A 20,530-nucleotide genomic window follows, 5' to 3' on the forward strand; every position below is an offset into this window, starting at 1 on the left:
TATTTTTCCTTTAGCATTGAGGAGACAAAAACTTAAAAGATCTTGAGAACATACTCTCCATACTTACTCTTCCACTAATGTAAATTCTTCAAACAACTAAATTTAAAGACAAGGAAGTTCTACTTTAACGGTAGCTTTTTCTAACAACTTCTTAGCCCAATTTACTTTCTGAATTCTTTGAAACAAAGTATAGTAACATTTAATACTGAGACCCAAAATGAATGCACTCATTTTCTATATAGCAATTACCTTATTAAGAAGTGGTTGTAACTTGGTTAGTGCTATCACTGTAGCTTCTATCAGAACTTGACTGTTGTAAGTATCAGGTCCTTTTAAGCAACTCTCAAGTGCCTTTTAGGGAAACAGAATTTTTTATTTTACTTTCATTGAAATAAAACTTTAACTCCTAAACTGAATCTCACAATCCATTCAGAACAATTCCTCATTTTGTAAGTGCTAGAATTATTTCCAGTGCTATGGTATTCTTGGTAAATAGGTCATTTGGGTTTTCATTTTAAAATATTTTTGTACTGGGCGCCTGGGTGGCTCAGTCATTAAGCATCTGCCTTCGGCTCAGGTTATGATCCCAGAGTCCTGGGATCAAGGCCCACATCGGGCTCCCTGCTCAGCGGGAAGCCTGCTTCTCCCTCTCCCATTCCCCCTGCTTGTGTTCCCTTTCTCTTTGTGTCTCTCTCTGTCAAATAAATAAATACAATCTTTAAAAAAATTTCTTTATTATATTTTAATACAATACATTGTGCTTATTAATTACATATTACATCATTTTACTAAATTATGTAAATTACTTAAACTAAAGGCTAGTTTAACCATATAGTTAAGTGCTTTGAAAACTGATAAAATACTGAGAGTACCTTCTTAGCAAAAGAGACAATGCATATTTTAAGATATCTTCTTTAGAGGTCTCTTACACTTCAAAAATTACAATAAAGAAAAATTCAATCCATTGTTTAAAGATTTAACAAGCAATATACAAGATACTTTATTAAATTCATATTTAGATGTCCCTTAAACAAAGGTATGCTTTACAACCTGAGAACCACAAATATTTGGGAGAGAGGGAGGGGGATATACCTTGCTAAGAATACGGATAATCTGCTTTATCTGCCCATGAGACACTCGTTTGCTAATACAGCCAAAGACAACAAGAGCTCTTGGTTGCAGTGATGGGTTATATTGGAAGGCAAATCTGCAAGTAAAAAATCCGAAGACTTTATGAAAAACATTTGTGTTTATATATGCTAAATAATTAATTAAAATACTGATTATGCAGTAGTATTTGTCTTTTTAACAATATACCAACTTTTACAGCTTAAATTTATTTGGAACCTACCTCTGAGCTAGTTCTGTCCACTGGTCCAGCCACTTGCAAGTTGGAATATCTCTCATACATGCCTTAAAAAAAGGATAGTCTTAAATATTTTTATGTACATAAATGTTTTTAGAGACATTTAAATAAGGTTCATTATAATGTAATTAAATAAATGACATATATATTACCAATAAGCACGTTCCATGGGAGTGTTTTTATTTAAGCTTCAAGTATAAAGCAGCAGGATAAACTAGTATTTCTTCTTCACAGTACTAGTGGATTTAAAAAAAGATCTCACTTTCCTATCATTTTGCCTAATGTACCTCCATGATCTCCAGCAAAGCTTCTGTGACTGTTTCCAGGCTGGTCAAAGCAAAAGTCTCCCTTTCATAGGAACCAGGAGAGAATGACCTGTCCCGGTAACTGGAGCGGAAGGCAATGACGGCAGCTGACTTGACTTTGCTAATGCCAAACAGCAGGTAAAACTTGGGTAAAGAGAACTCTGTCAAACTCAGTCTTAGCACTTGCTTGGTCTCTTCTGTAAAAGAAAAAAGGAACAAGGAGACTTTAAAGATACTAACTTTTCAATTCTAAAGTGCCCAATTTCACTTTGCTTTTAGAAAATTTGTATATCGTATCAAAACTACATCACCACGCTCCCTACACCAACCCTCTAGTATATTCTGCTCAATGCTCACTGCTTTGGCTCCATTATCTACAAGTTCATGCCAGTAACGCAACACCATCAACCGCTGTGGCGTCTTTAACTTCTGTGGTACCTACAAGAGCCCACCGGACAAACACACATAGAAAATCTTTGCTGTAGGGGGCACCTGGGTGGCTCGGTCAGTTAAGTGTTCGATTCAGATCATGATCTCAGAGTCATGGGACAGAACCCCATGTCGGGCTCCACTGGAAGTCGGCTTGAGGACTCTCTCTCCCCCTCTCCCTCTGTCCCCACACCCGGCTCACTCACTCTAATAACTGAACCGTAAAAGAAAATCTCTGCTATACCTTGAAATAGAATGGAATTAACATATTCTTTTTCTTTCGGATAATATTTCATGTCAACATCACGGGCTTCAATAAAATGGCTAGTGTTAAAGGTACCATAATAATGAGTAAGATAATGTATGCCAACCTGGTGATATGGACTGCAAAACACAAAGTACTTTCTAGGCACTTACCACTGAAGTGGAGCTGTGAACAAGTACACAGAGAGTGAATGATATTAATGACCAGGCCATGTGTGGAAGCTCTAAGGGAGAGTGGCCCTGTGGCTACTAAGAAAGTAACAACGTGGAAGAGGTAGGGGAGGTGCGCTGCCACATCGAGGGAATTGTTGAAGGACAGCATCAGCATGTAGCGTGCTAGAATAGCAATATCGTCCCACATAAGATGTTGTTCTAAAGTAGGAGTTGGAGATAAGCATGTCTTGTCAATTATTTTGCACATCCTTCCAATAACCTGTAAAGAAACGGGATTTTAAAAACCACGGGGGCTAAAACAGAATTTTCTCACACAAAAAATTTCAGTTTAAGTTTAAAATGATTAGCTACAATACAAACAACCCCTGGCCATAAAAACAGACAACAGGATGCCACAGTCCAGAAGGCAAAGGGAAAGTCGATTACCTTGCTTGAAACCAATTTCACATTTCCAGAAGCCAAAGCTACAGCAGTATCTGCCATCACCTCAGCTTTTATTGATCCCAAGCCACCTGTTGCACTGGTTTTGATGAAACTGTCCAGTACAACATCAAGGAGATCTGTAATCTAGTAGCACAGGGGAAAATAACATGTTTTAGCCATTCACTCTGCCAACTTCATTTTTACTTTAAAAATACTTCAAAAGCAGTAGCCCAATCAACATGAAAATTGTCTTCCACCTGAAGCCTCCAAAATACTAACTTTTATTTAGAGACCTGTCAGTAAATTTATCATTAAATACCCAAAGGAGGATGAAGTTATTCATTCAATTGCTTCAGAGATTAAGGGACCAAAATTCAAAAATTGAAGATCTCCACATGTATTATTTTCATCCACTAGCAAAGCACTTCTGTTCTCTCCTAAGACAGTAATGTACAATTACTGTAAGAAACTATTATTTTAAAATCTAGGAAATGACATCGAGTACTGAGATATTTTGTAGCGCCATAAAACTGGCTCTATGGTCATTTCAAATTATTTGGAAGAGTCACAGCATTGTTTGAGTAAAGGTATTGATGCCTTAGGTGACTACTTTGAAGAAATGATGTGCACAATTCTTTTCAGATAAAAAATATTACATTGTATTCTATATTTTAATACTCGTTCGTATTCTTGTGCTAGAACTATAAATGAAATGTGTCTGAAACAGTATTGTTAATAAACATCTACTGATATCTGTGGTATGTAAGTACTAGAATATGTTATAAAGCACTATTGAGGGGTGTCAGGGTGGCTCAGTTGGTTAAGCATCCGGCTACTGATTTCAGCTCAGGTCATGAGATGGAGCCCCACAGGGCTCTGACCTGGACTGGGAGACTGCTTGAGATTCTCTGTCCTTCTCCCTTTGCCTTTCCCCCTGCCACTCGCCTCCCCACTCCTCATGCTGAATAAATAAATAAAATAAACCACTATTTTCTAGAAACAACATCAGATTTTTACAGTTAAATTCTATATAATTATGACATGGAAAAGAATACTAAAATAATTACTTCTTTTCTAGCTCTGAAACACGCAGTAGACATCTACAATTCTGAACCAAATCAAGAATTAGATGAGTGTCAGGGCATGTGGGTGGCTCAGCTGTTAAGCGTCTGCCTTCAGCTCTGGTCGTAATCCCAGGGTCCTGGGATGGAGCTCCACATCGGGCTCCCTGGTTGGCGGGAAGCCTGCCTCGTCCTCTCCCACTCCCCCTACTTGTGTTCCCTCTCTTGCTGTCTCTCTCTTTCAAATAAATAAAATCTTTAAAAAGAGGGGGAAAAAAAAGAATTAGGGGAGTATCTGCATACTTTTGAAAGAGAGGACTGTCTTTTCTATAGCTATATCCCTAGTGCCCAGAGAGGGTACAAGATTAGCATCTGCACTACAGAGGTACTAGACAAAAATGTGAGCAAACTCAATACCTGCCCAAGGCTCCCCCATATTTTGGCTTGGATAGACGGGTACATCTGTTTCTCATTTATGGTCATCGTTATCAGCTTATCAAGAATAGCAGTCACTCTCTGTCGTTTGGCATCATCATTGTGCTTACAAAAACGGACTAGATTTGATAGCCACGGAGTCATGTATTCCAAACAAAGGTGTTTCAATTCAATACCTGGAAAAAAAAATACATTAGCATAGATGGTCAATGAAAATTACATCAACAGTTATCTAAAAATATAGAGAATTGGGGAAAAGAAGGTAAAAGGTAAAGATCAATACCTAGCATCAGGTCTGGAGAAAAGAGATTTAACCAATATAGTAAAGATAGGGGTGAAGAGAATAAGCCATGAAGAAAGTAATCTTAAAAGCCAGCTGGCCGGGGCGCCTGGGTGGCTCAGTGGATTAAGCCGCTGCCTTCGGCTCAGGTCATGATCTCAGGGTCCTGGGATCGAGTCCCGCATCGGGCTCTCTGCTCAGCAGGGAGCCTGCTTCCCTCTCTCTCTCTCTCTCTGCCTGCCTCTCCATCTACTTGTGATTTCTCTCTGTCAAATAAATAAATAAAATAAAAAAAAAAATCTTTAAAAAAAAAAAAAAAAAAAAAAAAAAATAAAAGCCAGCTGGCCAATTTTTGAAAAGTTTTATCTATTTTTCTTCCTCTTAATCATTTCTCTCCTAGTTAAAAATTTTATTAAGTTTTATTCTAATTGTATGTAACAATTATATGTAGGAATATATAGCAATCATAGGAAGTTAGGTGAAAGGGAAGCATCACCACAAAAATGAAACTGATATTAATATACTGGTGTATCATCTCCCATCAGGCTTTCCAAGCTATGTAGAGATGATGTGTATTTATGTGTGTATAGACACATAAAACCCACCCCAACACCTCCACAAAAATGAGGACCATGCTGTCTATGCAGTATGTTTTGAATATCCTCAAAGTTCAAACATGCTTTAATATTTTATTTATTTATTTATTTACATTTATATATTTATATATTTTATTTATTTATTTATTTGTTTATTTTGAAGTTCAGAAAAAGACACAAAAATTCTTCTAAATAATGGTTACTCTTGGTGAGGGGATGGTACTGACAGCCTTCTGGATGCTGGAAATGTTCTGTATCTTGATGTGGGAGGGGGTTTTGTGATGCATTCACACTAAAAAATTCATGAAGCTGTTCACTTAAGATTTGGGCACTTTACTGACAGGATATGCCTGAATTTTAAAAAAATTAAATAAAAAGTAATGCTATAATAAACATCTGAACACTAATTCCTTAGGTGTCTGGATATCCATGTCCCAAGTGCCATCTCAGAAAACGGCCCCTGTTCAAAATTCCATAGACCATGAACACTGAATTAAAAACAAAGGGAAAAAACCCTTTGCCAGAGGTTCCTGGGTGGCTCAGTCGTTAAGTGTCTGCCTTCGACTCAGGTCACGATCCCAGAGTCCTGGGATCGAGCCCCACATTGGGGCTCAACGGGAAGCCTGCTTCTCCCTCTCCCTTGGTTTGTGCTCCCTCTCTCACTGTCTCTCTCGGTATAATAAATAAATAAAATCTTAAAAAAAAAACCCTTTGTCAATTTGATAATTGAATGTTACCTTACTATTCTTTGTTTTTATTTCTTTGATTTTATCTGTGAACTTCTTAAAATATATTTTTTTAGCATGACCTGAATGCTACTGTTGATCCATTTTTTATTAATTTGTAAGAACCCTTCATGATTAAAGAAATTCTTTTCTCATATTTGGTGCAAGCATATTTCCTAGTTTTTTATTATCTTTTATTCTCTTTATGTTTCTGAAATAGAGATGTTCTGAAGTTTTATGCAATCATTTACACTCACCATTTCCCTTGTTTCCATCTACCACTTTTTTACTTTGTAAGTCCTTAATCATCCGGAAAGTAATTAAATATTCTGCTTCCTCCTCCTTTTCTTTTTAATGGTTCCAGTTTTTATATTCAATTCCTTTTTTTTTTTTTTTTTTTAGATTTTATTTATTTATTTGACACAGACAGAGATTACAAGTAGGCAGAGAGGCAATCAGAGAGAGAGGGGGAAGCAGGCTCCCTGCCAAGCAGAGAGCCTGATGTGGGACTTGATCCCAGGACCCTGAGATCATGACCTGAGCCGAAGGCAGAAGCTTTAACCCACTGAGCCACCCAGGCGCCCCTTTATATTCAATTCTTAAATACAGCTAGACCTTATTTTGGTATGTTGTGGTCTGGGGTGAAGATGAAGATCCAACTTAATTCATTTCCCAGTCTCACTGTTTAAATGATTTAATCTTTTCCCTGTCAGTTTGTGATGCTTCTTTATCAATCTGTTTTCTTAAACTGATGTGACTGCTGATTCTTTAACACTTCTGTTTTAATTATTATACTGTTAAGTGTTCAAATGTCTGCAACAAGTGTCTTTCAGTTTTTCTTTCAACATTTTCTTAACTATTCTTGTTGTTTCAAGTGAAATTTATAATCATTTTAAGTTCCACTTCTTCCTCCCTCCCTCCTTCCATCCCTCTCTCTCCCTTTTTCTCTTTCTTTCTGTAGACTCCATACCCAGTGTGGAGCCCAATGCCGGGCTGGAAACGCAGGACCCCAAGATCATGACCTGAGCTAAGATCAAGAGTGGGACACTTAACCAACTGAACCACCCAGGCACCCCAGTTCTATCTCATTCTTAGTCCGCAGAACCTATAGCTCTTTTGATGGGACTGCATTGAATTTATAGTAATCTGGGAAGTGGGAAGAACTGTTTGTCCAGGAACACAACATATGGTTCATTCACTCAAATCTTTAAAAAATATTTCTCAATAAAGCTTTATGCTTTTCTTATTTTGTCAGCCTCAACACATTTTCTTTTTAGGGTTATATTCCTACATCTCTTATTATAAGTAAATATATACAGTCATCTGGACTTGATGAATTGTCAAAGCTTTTAATTAATTAGCTGAAGAATCAAATATATTTGAGGGGCACCTGGGTGGCTCAGTTGTTTAAGCATTCAGCTCTTGGTTTCAGCTTAGGTCATGATCTCATAGGTCACTGGGACTGAACCCCAACTTTGGCTCTGCACTCTGTGGAGAGTCACCTTAAAGACTGTCTCCCTCTGCCCCTCCCCCAACTCATGTGCATGCACATGCCCTTTTATATGTTATCTTACTGTCCTCAAATAAATAAGTAAATCTTAAAAAAAATACATTTGAATGCAGAAAAAAGTTTTCTGTATTATGGAGAGAGAAACGGGAGCGAAGAAAATGTCAGGAAATAAGCTGGAGGAAGAGCAACATTTATACTACATCAGGGTAGGAAGATGAATAAATGGAAAAAGTAGATATTAAATTTGTAAGAGTTATTAAAAGCCAGGTCAGGAGCTGACTCTGGACCCTGCATAGTGTGTCACTGCGTTCTCCAGGAACTATACATGATCAATAAAATCACAGTTCAAAGTCAACCTAACGAAAAGAGAAAATTACTATTTCCTTAGAATCAAAGAGACTTCACTCATTTGGAATAATCTACTAAGAGAAATCCTGAAGCCAATTAAACTGAAACAGTGTGAAAAATACTTTGTAAGTGGCCCAGAGACATGTAAAGTATCAAAAATCTTGCCACCCTGCTTTTATGGCCAGAATTTTGGTGGATTTCTCAATGTTGTCTACCAGGAAGTTCCTTCAGAGTTTCTTCAGTTGCACAGTACAGCAAATGAAAATTTAGAAGAGATAAAGAACTGAAAATATAATCAATTATGATTTCACTGGCAAATTCTGAAATGATTTTCTTTGAATCTTCGTAGAATCATTGTTAGTATTAAAGAAAATTATTACTTACTAGATTTGCTAAATCCAGAAATACACTCTTCCAAAAATTCTAAGGTGAGATGTGGCTCATTGGCTGCCAGTGTCTTACTAATAGAGACAATAAAGAGGGTGTTGTTGGCAGGGATGCATAAACCTGATGTCTCTAGTAGCTGGCCTTCGATTTTTAAATTAAAGGTACAAGTTAAGGCACACAGAAGATTATAGGCAGCTGACCTAGAAGAAAACACAAATGAAGTTGTTTTAAAACCCATTTTTTTCTTAAAATTCCCAATTTTTTTTCAAAACATACAACTTATAATTCTATTACAAACCCTAATCAACTATTTTTAAATTTTACAATCAATTCTCTAATTGATAGTTAATAATTAATAAGATGTTATGATTCTATGGTAAACACATAATGAGCCTTGATCATTTAGGGATTTTTTTTTCATCATTTAGGGATTCAAGGGAGGTTTCTGACATTACCAGAAGAGCACTGTGAGGCTCCTAAAATAGGTAAATATAAGACCTTCCTAAAAGACATTTTACTGGGATATAAAATACGAGAGGTTTATGGTCCTAAGGTGGATCAATAAAGTTAGAATAAGGCTCATCATTTTTTCAATGAAGCCAAAAACTCAAATTGTGGTTCCTCCTCTCATCAGATCTATTTATAGTAGGGATCATAAGAAGAGAAATGAGATGGCCCCTTATCAAATTAAAATGTGAAAATCTTTCATCAGCACCTGCTGAATTTCTTTCTTTGTGTCCTACAAGACATACCAAACTGGAGGTCAAAAACAAATATAATTAAGCACCCCCCTTCCGTTATACATAACCACTGAAAACAAAACCCAAAAAAACCAATGATATATACATCCAGGTTCCATTAGAACCAAAACTTTCCTTAGAAAGGTCTGAAAATACATTTAAGCAATTTAGGACACAAGTCAAAAAAACTTGCACCTGATTTTCAAATTTTCTTTTTTCTCCAGCAAGAGAATAGTTTGATTGCTCAGCAAATTTCAGGTTTTCCTGACCTCTGAACCTTCATCATACTACTATATACTTTTGCAACAACCATATGGGGGCAAAATGCCACTGAAATTTAAATCAGCCTAAAGGCTTTTTCTCTGGAATGACATACTTCAGCAAAAAGCAGAAGCTGTCAGTTCACTTTATTTCACAAGAGAATACAGGGTCATTCAAGCTAAAAACTGTTAGAACATTGTTAACATTCTTCTATGAGGAATTTTAAATTGTAAATTAAAGGTAGGCTTTATAGTTCTATTTTCCTATAATGAGATTATTAATATTATTGTTTGAAGTTTGTGTATCTCTTACTAACTCTTAGGAATTTGGAGTTATACTATTTTGACATTGACTTTTATTCTGTACATTTCAACAGTTATTAAGAACTGGGCCTGCTCAAACTGAGGTAGGTATCACAGGTTCCTTGGAGATAATGAAAGCTAAGCACACACAATATTTTATACATAATTTCGGGGAGACCCATCCAGGTAAAAAAATCTTGATTTCCCCCCCTTTAAGAATAAGGACTCCTAAAAAGCCCACTTATAAAACTTGGGCTACATTACACCCTAGGGAAGATTTTTTTGGAGCTAAGAATTTGTATCTCTAAAAGTCTTGACAGTCTCAAGGAACCTGGGACAAAGAATTATTCCAACATGAAAAGCATAGGGGAGAAATAAAGGAAGGAGTGCAAAGACACGTTGCCAGAGAGAGAAGGGATGGGAGGGGGAGCTGGGAGGCAGTCATATTTACCAAGCACAAACTGCCAGGCGCTAAAATATACTGCTACACATACTGTTTATGAAACCTTTGTAGGTATATAGGAAAGGCACTGTTACCCATATCTTGAAACTAGAGCTCAGAGAACTTTAATACCTTGCCCAAAGTCATACGTAGTAGCAGATCTAGATTTAAACCAAATCTACTGACCCCACAGGCCATGCTCCTTCCTCATTCACGTTCAGATTATTAAATCTAAACAGAACTGATTATATCCTGTTAGATGACATCTACATTTGTCTTAAGACTTCTTTAAAGAACTTTGTTCAAGTCACATAGGTGGAAAGTATGCAGTGTTATTGTTTGAGTTATTGTACTTTAAGCCCTCCTTTGTCAAACAATAATCTAATTTGACTGTAAGGAAACTTGATAGTGATATACTTCTGAACATGGGAAAACATAATTATAGGACTCAGGAGGAAAAACTTAGGAATAGATTAAAAAAAAAGAAGACTTTTTTGGGGATGGAGGGGGCCAAAGAAATAAAACTGCTATGTAGTCTGTTTCAGACTAAAGTATCCTAGAGAAAGAACATGTATTGGTTTAGTGTGACTCACCCTTTTCAGAATTCCACAGTTCATGTGAATACCCCACAAACTGATGAGGTCACACTGGTTAACCAACATAGCATACTTTCCTATTTAGAGTATTAAGGTAGAGGCTGTATTAAAAGCTTATTAAGTGGTCTCATTCTAAAAGAAACAAACCCTGAAAAAAGTTGAAGTGAGTTTTTAAAAAAACCTACCGTAAACTAGGGTCTGAACTGCCTAAATTAAGTAATGCAATATTGAGCAGCGTCCCAGGGACATCTTTTGGCCGAATCTTGGTGTGTTGGGGGATGGAGTCGGGCTGCGACAGCTCCCAGCGTGTCCGGATATGAATGATAGACTGCACAATGGCTTCGCACTCCTGGTGCATGAAGGTGAGTGGCGTGCCCTGGTTTGCAATGGTTAAGGTAAACTGGTTCTCATCCACCAGGCAGATCTCTTCGATTTCCGAAGCATAATAGATATCATTTAGAAAGACTGATTGCCCCAGGACTTTTGTTCGCTCTGCTGAGGTTACCTGGACAGCAGTAGAACCAACCTGGAAAGTGATGGTGAGAGTTCAGTTCCACCATGCAGAACTCTTAAGAGGCTCTGAAAACCGACCAACGGGCCAACCAAACAAGTACCATGTTTGCCATTTAAGGAAGAGTTACCACATGTTCAAATGGGCTCAACAGTTATCATGATAAATGCTCCCAAAAGAGACTACAAACATTTTTAAAAATATAATTTTTTTTCTAAAAAGTTCAAGAAACCCACAGACAATTACTGGTTTTATCCTGGTTCATGTTTTCCTTCTACAAAAAGCATGTAATAATCCGAAGAATTCTCAACTGGTAATTTCCACCCTCCATACATTCCCATGCCTTTGACTGACAGATGGCAACTGCCCTCTCTACCACACTCCCCTGCCTCCAGTGCAACCTAGAATATTAAGTGTACACCTCTCCCATCTTCCACAGGACCTCCATGAAGACAGAAAGCTGAGTTTTCCTCCAACTGGACTTTACATTTGATCTACTATTACGGTAGCATCTAGGGAGGCCGGTGCACTCTGGTTAACCAAGCAGGGTAACAATCATGTACCTAACATGGAGTGAGACTTACTTTGATAGAAACCTTGGTGTCTTTGTGAGCTAGCTTGAGAGCATTGTGGAATACCTTCAGGTCCTCTTCTAAAGCCAGAGTGGCAGCAGGCAATTTCTGTTGTTCATGCTCTATGTGCTCAGCCAGTTTCCCAGGACAGTCTATGAAGATGAGCCTCTTGCTGCCTTTGAGGCCAGTCAGCAGCCGCTCGTGATACTTGGTGTACTCCCTGACCCAGGAGTTACAGTTATAGATATAGACTGCAGAGACGTTGTCATAAGCAAAGCCAGGAAAAACAACAAACCACTTGGAGAGAAAGTCTGTTTTAAAGCGATTGCTAGGCCCCGTATGGGTAAGGTCCACTACAATTTCATATGGCTTGGCATAATATGGCTTTAAAGTCAGCAAGACATGGTATATCAGCAAATCGCCATTGATCTGACCAGTTTTAAACCTAAAGAAAATGAACAAAAAAAAAAAAAAAAGGACACAGATTATTAACAGAATTCTGAATAAATAAATACACAGAGGCTTCTAATCTATTTTATTCCTTTAATTTTCTGATGTGGTTTCTAAAGGAAACTGTAATAACAAAAGACTGCACAAAATCTAAATCCATTTTTTGAAATTAGGTATTCTTTATATATTGAGAAATAAGGCTGAAGTAAGGCTGAAAGAGACAAGTCTCCAATTCAAAAACTTTTGAGCAAGAACAAACCTGCATACCCCAGACAATGAGAGAAAGTTGGTGAACACTGATTGGTTGCCTCTAGGACCACCGAATTTCCCCCGGCCAACACTTTGGATGGGAATGACCCACCTGGAGCCCTGGAGTGATCTGTACAGCTTTAGTCAATTTGTTTACTCCACCTTAAGCAGCGAGGTTCAGCAACGACCATATATATAACTCAAATCAGGACAACCAGGGTCAAAGAGGCCCAATTCAGAAACTTTAGCTTTAACTGGGAATTCAGACTTCTTCTTTCCTGGTGTTTATAAACAAGGGAACACATCGCCCTGGGCATTGTTAGGTCATGCCTTGAGATATGAAGGGCAAGCCTGCCTAAAAACTGAAGAAACAGAACAGAGAAATGAAGAGAGAAACTGGGGCCCAGCCATTTCATTTTAACTCTAGATAAAGAAGCCTCTCCTGGGATCAAATTTACCCTTGACTATACTGTTGATAAGCCAATGAATTCCATTTTTTTGATTAAGCCATATGAGGTCCCAAGTTGCTTACACTCAAAAGAATGCAGAGCAGTGTGAGTAGCCAAAGTAAGGACCATCAGAAAGCCCTGAATAACACAGTACTAGAACTTCAAATCAGAACAACTTATATATTAACTAGGCCCAATGTTCTACACTTGATGACTCTGGTAAGTAATATAAAATAGGCTCAGATAAAAATCCTTACTTCAGAATTTTTAATCTTGTTAGGGAAAAGAAGATAAAAATCAAGTTAAATAATTTTAAAATAAAATATTTCAAGATCAAAGAAAAGGTATGAGGTAGTATATAATCACTTATCAAATGAATTGCAGAGAAAGATAGTTCAGAAGAGGGAGAAATGAACACATACTGGGTAGTCACTGAAAACTACATAGAAGATGTGGCTGAAGTTGGTAGGAGAAATTTTGAATTCAATAGGAGGAAGGACTAGCAGGTCTAAAAGACAGAGGTAAAGAAAAAAGAAACAGATAACTAGATGTCCTGAGGCAATAGTCAGCTAGTTTAACTGGAATGAAGGACCACATACAGAAGTTTTAAGAGATAAAGCTGGACAACTGCACTATTAGGTATTTACCCAAAGGTTACAAAAATACTAATTCGAAGGAACACATGCACTCTGATGTTTATAGCAGCATTATCTACAATTGTGAAATTATGGAAAGAGCCCAAGTGCCCATCGACTGATGAATGGCTAAAGAGGTATACATACAATGGAATATTACTCAGCCATAAAGAAGAATGTTGCCTTGCCATCTGCAAGGATATTGAGCTAGAGAGTATAATGCTAAGTGAAAAAAGTCAGAGAAAGACAAATACCATTCGATTTCACTCATACATGGAATTTAAGAAACAAAACAAGTGATCATACGGGAAGCAAAAAGAAAGGCAAACCGGAAAACAGACTTAACTACAGAGAACAAACTGATGGTTCCCAGAGGGGAGGTGGGTAGGCTGTGGGTTAAACAGGTGATGGGGATTAAGACAGGCACTTATTGTGATGAGCACTGGGCACACTAAGTGCTAAATCACTAAACCGTACACCTCAAACTAATCTGACACTGTTAACTAACTGGAATTTAAATAAAAACTAAAAAATAAAATAAAATTGAAAGTTTAATTTTTCAAAAAAAGGGGGATAGAGCTAGAAAAAAGACGTAATAGTTAAACTGTGAAAGGACTGAAACTAAGAGGTTCAAGTTTTCTCCCAGAGGCCCAGTATTTCTCAGAATATGTTCTGTGAAGCACCAGCATCAGAGTCAACTGTGGTACCTGATACAAATGCAGTCCATTTCTATTACACAGGAATCTGTGCAGGAGGCCCTGGCGATTTTCATTGTTTTTAAACAACCTTCTCATCTGATATTTATATGCACAAATATTTCTAAATCACTGCTGTAGGTGTTGGGGAGTTATTCAACTTTATTTATTTTTTTTTGTTAAAAGAAAGAGGTGATATGATCAAAGGAAGTGATACATAAAAGCTCTATGAGGTGCTGGGAGCTGGTAAAAAAAAGATACTGTAGTCTAGGTATGGCCTAATAAGGAGCTGAATACTTTGATGACAGTGAAGAAAAAAATCAATTCGAGAATATGAAGGAAGGACCAACATGATCCAAGGTCCAACCAGGGCTGAAAGAAAGGACTTGAATTAAAAGGACTTGCCAGATACCAAGCCTCTGAGATCACAAAGAATGCTGCTATCATGAACAAAAAGGGCTCATCAGGGGCAGTAACTTTTGGAGAGAAAACCAAGTCCATTTCAGACATACTGAATATGAAGTGATGATAGGACATTCGAGGGGAAAGCGTGTGTACGTGTGTCTGTGTGTGTATACACTAAACCACATAAAAACTTATCCTGCCCCATATCATCTATGTTTACTAGATATTTTCTCAAATCACTGTTGTACTTCCACAATTTGAGATGCTGGTTGTGTATTTCACTGTTTCTATTATCTGACCAATACCCCGGGTCTCCAAACTTATGTCATCAAATCACTCTGTGGTACACAAATAAAATTTTTAGGGATTTTAATGCTGCAGGAAAAATACCATTCCCTCTTCTTTTGAATGATACTGTCATTCAAAAGAACATCGCAGGCATATATAATGAGCATAAGGTCAAAAGGCACTGAGCGGAAAACCCTCCCCGCCCTGGGGGCGGGGATTTGTTATACAAAGCCTCCTGTCATGCCAGCGGCCAACTGGACAGGACTTTTGGTTTTTTTTTTTTCTCCTTGTTTTTTTCCCCCCCCTGTGACATGTGCTTTAGTTGCAGCAGAAAGGAAATGTGTCATCTGTGGTTTGGTTTTAAAAGTGGAAAGCTAGCTGTACATACCCTTTTTTTTTAAACTGCAGATTTACTTTAAGGTTCATATTCTCCAAGTCTATCCTGCTTTAAATTACTTGGAAGCTGTGCTTCAAGACAAGAAAAGAAGTGGCTTATTAAAATCAGGTTATAATCAGATTTTGACCAAGAGTTTGTAAGGTAGGTCATATATATTTGGCTTTTCTTACGCCTTTTCACGCGTAACTTTGTACAAGCTAGTGTTCGAGGAAGTGCTTTCAAAGAGTACCTAAGAATCTTACTAACAAAGTAGAATCATAAGGGATTGAAAATGTATGCTATTTTTTTCTGTCCTATTAAGTAACATTTAAGTTAGAAATGGAAAGATTTATCATCAACATAGTTTTTATCACGATTAGGAAGGATCTGAGTTTAGACTCCAGAGTGAACTAAAAAGTTTTACGTTACCAAAAAAGTTGAAAAAATAAAGTTCTCATTATAAATGCATAGGCATTATAAATTTTATTGAAAATGACCAGATAAAGAAAACTTTTGATAATGTAACCTGGCCTCCATGGCATAAATTGGGGATGCAGAGACAATCTTCTATTCTCAGGCATTTGTAAGGGCAAGAGAAAGTCTCATTTTGTTAACAGTTTGTTTATTTGGGATGACAGTACATCTGGCTGCAGACAATCAACAGCGGGCCTATTATCTACCCCGTGGTAAGCACTGATAAAATGTGTATGAGTTCCATGATGTATACTACATTGTTAATGAACTAACGGGGTAAGAATAACCCACTTTAAATCATTTTATCATGGAATGCAGAAATCTAGTCTAGTAGGAAAAGATGGAAATTACCTATTTACCTAATTTAAAGTATTTCTCTTTAGTGAAAGAATCATAAAGTATACCAAGATTTATGTTATTCAACTTAAAAACTGAAGCTGAACACTATTATATGGAAGTCAGTGTGTAATATCTTCACTGTCTATTAAAGATCATAATCTAAAAAGTCATCTTAATTCCAGAACACATAATAAAGGTTTTTTTCCTTTAGGAAATAGTACTTCAGTGGCTGGTTTCCATTTGCCATTGTTTATTATAAGCTACTTTTGTTCGTATAACAACATATCACATTTGTTATTTTCAATGTCTGTATTATCAATAGCACAAAAATTTTATCCAATGACATATAACAACTAATTCTAATAAAACCTTGAAATTCAAAAAAAGTATGACTAGCACCAGCATCTGTCTTACTTGGGAGGAGGTTAGAAATAGAGGATCTCAGTTCCCTCCTAGACCTACAGAATCAGAATCCAATTAAAAACAGACAAAATAACAACAAAAAGACTCCCATGCACATTCAAGTTGGAGAAGAACTTCTCTAAAATAAAGTTCTTAAACAGGTAATTTTACTGAGTAAATCTCAGGAGAGTAATCTAGTTTTGCTTCTATTTAATGCTAACATAAAACAGTCTACAAAAGTAGCTCAGATGAACAGAATATTACTATAAAAGAGATGACTTGATAATGGCAATAAATCTTTTCTGCTGGCTTATCAGTACCTAGAACAGATATTCCAGTTCTATTTAAATCTTCAACCACAGGGTGGATGAGAATTAGGAACAGACTTGTCCCCTTTTGTAATGCCTTCTAAGGAGCTTGAAGCTGAAACTAAAATTCGTCTTTTTTATGTATATGTTGAGACTTAATGATCTGCCTTGACTTCCCATTCCCATAGTCTGAATCCCCACAAACCTAATGTTCTCTATTTTGCTGTATTATTTATTTATTTATTTTAAAGATTTTATTTATTTATTTTTGAGAGAGAGTGAGAGAGCGCATGAGAGGGTAGAAGGTCAGAGGGAGAAGCAGACGCCCCATGGAGCTGGGAGCCCAATATGGGACTCCATCTAGGGACTCCAGGATCAAGACCTGAGCCGAAGGCAGTCGCTTAACCAACTGAGCCACCCAAGTGCCCCTGTATAATTTTTATCTTAAGAAATTATGTCAAGGGGCGCCTGGGTGGCTCAGTGGGTTAAGCCACTGCCTTCCGCTCAGGTCATGATCTCAGGGTCCTGAGATCGAGTTCCGCATTGGGCTCTCTGCTCAGCGGGGGGCCTGCTTCCCTTCCTCTCTCTCTGCCTGCCTCTCTGCCTACTTGTGATCTCTGTCAAATAAATAAATAAAATCTTAAAAAAAAAAAAAAGAAATTATGTCAAAATTGGGACCCCTGGGTGGCTCAGTTGGTTAAGCAGCTGCCTTTGGCTCAGGTCATGATCCCAGCGTCCTGGGATCAAGTCCCCTATCAGGCTCCTTGCTTGGCAGGGAGCCTGCTTTTCCCTCTGCTTCCGTCTGCCAGTGCTCACTCTCAATCTCTCTCTGACAAATAAATAAATAAAATCTTAAAAAAAATTATGTCAAAATAGTAATACAAAAAAAAATGCGAGGCATAAATGATGATGAAAAAAGTCACTTTTGTTTAACTTCTGAGATTGTTCAGAAGAAATCTGGCATGCCTTTGCTTTTAAAAAAGCCACAATAAGTTAGGGGATATACAGGTGAAAAGAGAGAACCACCACCATATGATTTCACAAATACCGGGAGTATATTTGTAAGTACCAGCTTTATTCTAAGCTTCAAGATAAACACCCAACAAGAAAAAAACACCTTGAATTCCTATTTGAAATCCATTTCCTTTGGTTGCTATAGTTCTCCTTTCTTGATCCCAAAACAAAAACCAAAAAAAGCCATTTGCCTTTTCTTCATATATGAAGCAAAATGCTCAAGGCCACATTTCTCCTTTACTATAAAGACTGGTGACACATTTGTTAGAGGGTGGGGAGTTTCTGCCAGAAAGATCCTTAAATGGTTGGGGGCCCCCCCAAAAAAAAAAAAAAAAAAAGGAGGAATCAAAAAAGCAAAGCAGAAGTATCTGACTCAAAGCTGAAGTTTAGTATGCCTGGCGGGGAGAAAGCTATATAAAACCACAGAATTCAGTTTAAAATGATTCACAGTTATTTATAATGTTAACTTCTAGCATTTACGAGAATAACAGAAATTAAACTGTTTCTTTATACACAGCCTAACGGAAAAAAGTCAGTTGAGAAGAAATTCAAACAAATAGCAAATATTAAGCACAAATTTGTAGTTCACTTGTAAGGTACCAGCTGTCCGATTTTTAAGTATAATCAGAGCAACCAGGAACCCTTAATCTTCCCAAAATTAACCAATTATACTGCTATCCCAACAGACTTCCAGCATATTCACGGACATGGAACACACAGGACTCTACCTGCATTTTGCCCTTCTGATGACAATGGTTTTTTCCTGGTCTCCTGGAATAAACGCAAACTACACCCATCTGTGGGCTAACAGTACTACAGTCTGGGATCCAGATATTCAAAATAAGCCGGGCAGAAAGCAAAATGAAAACATTAACACAAGCCCTACAACTTCTGAAGTAGATAAAAGAGGTAACGCTATAAACAGGACTGAAATAGCAACATCCTCTGAGGTCCCATCTCTAACACCTCCATCGGAACTGGAGCTTTATATACCTTCGCTCATCACGAACAGTTCTCCAACAGTACAGAGCACAGAAAACACAACCAAAGGTCACCGTGAAATTTTCAAAAAAGAAGTCTGTGATGAAAACAACAACAAAATGGCTATGCTAATTTGCTTGGTTATAATTGCAGTGCTTTTCCTTATCTGCACCCTTCTATTTCTATCAACCGTAGTTCTGGCAAACAAAGTCTCATCTCTCAGACGATCAAAACAAATAGGCAAGCGTCAGCCTAGAAGCAATGGTGATTTTCTGGCAAGCAGTGGTCTCTGGCCTGCTGATTCAGACACTTGGAAAAGAACACACCAGCTCACAGGGCCCAACCTAATGATGCAATCTACTGGAACACTCATAGCTACAAGGGAAAGAAAAGATGAAGGAGGAACTGAAAAACTCACTAACTAACAGGGGCTTTAGTAAAGAAAAATGCAAAGTAGCAATGAGAAAGTTTATGAAGTAAAAAATGAAATCAGTTTGATGTTCAATGCCAACATGTTGGTCTGGCAGTCAAAGCTGCTGACATGGCAGCCTTGCAATTTAGAATCAAGCAGGTGAGAAGGGGAGAAGTCTGCCCACCTTCTTCTCAATTACTTAAACTGTGCACTTTTGTCCTGACACTGAATATTTTAAAAAGCAAATAACCAAACACTCAAGAATGTAGGAAGGTTTTAAAGGCGAGTTGAAGGACTAACTAATGGAGGCAGAAAGGGACAATTAAATAAACATTTCCTGTTCAGCAACAGTAGTTAGATGATCTTCGTCTGAATATAATTCAACTTTGAAGAGTTTTAGTGTGTCCTCAGAGGCAAGTATATGCTTCAACATCTAATGGAAGCCAAATTCCTAATGTATAGAGTTGAACTGTAGTTTAACAGTACCTTTGCTGAATGTGACAGAATCTGGACCAGCTCATAGACCGGCACAGCAATTTTATGCCAGATGTTTTCATCTTTATGTATGGCACACAGAAGAGTTTCTCTACTACAAATATTTAATTAAAACGTTTAATTTTGTATAACAAATTAAGACTCATTAGAATAAAACTGACTACATATATTTGTATTCCTTTTATTATATTAGGGAACACACTGTAAAGATCAATAAGTAAAAGAGCTTAATTGAAACAGATGACACTGTAGCCATAACAGAAGCCGAAGTGTAAATGTAAAGCACATCTTACTGTTTAAATGCAATGTACTTCTACACATACTGCTTATTGGAAGATTTATAGCAAATATCCAAAGGGTGACTAATTCTCTGATTTCAAAGGGGCCAAGCGGCCCAATAAATGATGGTTTACTGTTTGTTTGTTTTTTTTAAACTATCTAATGTGACATGAGCAAAGGAAAGATGTGTGTATGTTCGCTCTCATCTGGGAAAACAGGATAGTCCAAGGAACTGTTTAACCTTTCAAGAAACTGTGTTCAAGTAAAATAATGACTTAAACTTAAATTAAGACTTCCACGTTCAGTTAGATATATTACAAAAGTTGGTTTGAGAGATGTTCCAGCTATCTACTAAAATTGATCCAGAGCATACTAATTAAAAACCAAGCTACAGGGGCACCTGGGTGGCTCGGTGGATTAAAGCCTCTGCCTTCAGCTCAGGTCATGATCTCAGGGTCCTGGGATGGAGCCCCATATTGGGCTCTCTGCTCAGCGGGGAGTCTGTTCCCACCAACCCCCACCCCCCACCTGCCCTCTCTGCCTACTTGTGAT

At 37.5% G+C, this 20,530-nt stretch overlaps 2 protein-coding genes across 8 annotated transcripts in view; one reads left to right on the forward strand and one right to left on the reverse strand.

The window, feature by feature from the left end:
- The window catches only part of NF1 (neurofibromin 1), a 252,360-nt gene that overhangs the window by 31,034 nt on the left and 200,796 nt on the right, over nucleotides 1–20,530 (reverse strand). For all 7 annotated transcript variants that reach the window (XM_059379759.1, XM_059379760.1, XM_059379758.1 and 4 more), the window contains 10 exons: nucleotides 11,740–12,172; nucleotides 10,830–11,170; nucleotides 8,301–8,503; nucleotides 4,440–4,633; nucleotides 2,965–3,105; nucleotides 2,518–2,797; nucleotides 1,654–1,868; nucleotides 1,352–1,413; nucleotides 1,093–1,207; nucleotides 250–351 (listed from right to left, as the gene is read on the reverse strand). In XM_059379759.1, coding sequence (XP_059235742.1) covers nucleotides 250–351; nucleotides 1,093–1,207; nucleotides 1,352–1,413; nucleotides 1,654–1,868; nucleotides 2,518–2,797; nucleotides 2,965–3,105; nucleotides 4,440–4,633; nucleotides 8,301–8,503; nucleotides 10,830–11,170; nucleotides 11,740–12,172 — 2,086 coding nt within the window. The remainder of the gene's footprint in view (nucleotides 1–249; nucleotides 352–1,092; nucleotides 1,208–1,351; nucleotides 1,414–1,653; nucleotides 1,869–2,517; nucleotides 2,798–2,964; nucleotides 3,106–4,439; nucleotides 4,634–8,300; nucleotides 8,504–10,829; nucleotides 11,171–11,739; nucleotides 12,173–20,530) is intronic.
- EVI2A (ecotropic viral integration site 2A) lies at nucleotides 15,135–20,116 on the forward strand. The gene is made up of 2 exons (XM_059381097.1): nucleotides 15,135–15,436; nucleotides 18,498–20,116. The coding sequence occupies exon 2, from the start codon at nucleotides 18,519–18,521 to the stop codon at nucleotides 19,215–19,217; it is 699 nt and encodes a 232-aa protein (XP_059237080.1). The 5' UTR covers nucleotides 15,135–15,436; nucleotides 18,498–18,518; the 3' UTR covers nucleotides 19,218–20,116.

Source organism: Mustela nigripes, chromosome 16 (assembly GCF_022355385.1).
Source record: "Mustela nigripes isolate SB6536 chromosome 16, MUSNIG.SB6536, whole genome shotgun sequence".
NCBI lineage: Eukaryota > Metazoa > Chordata > Mammalia > Carnivora > Mustelidae > Mustela > Mustela nigripes.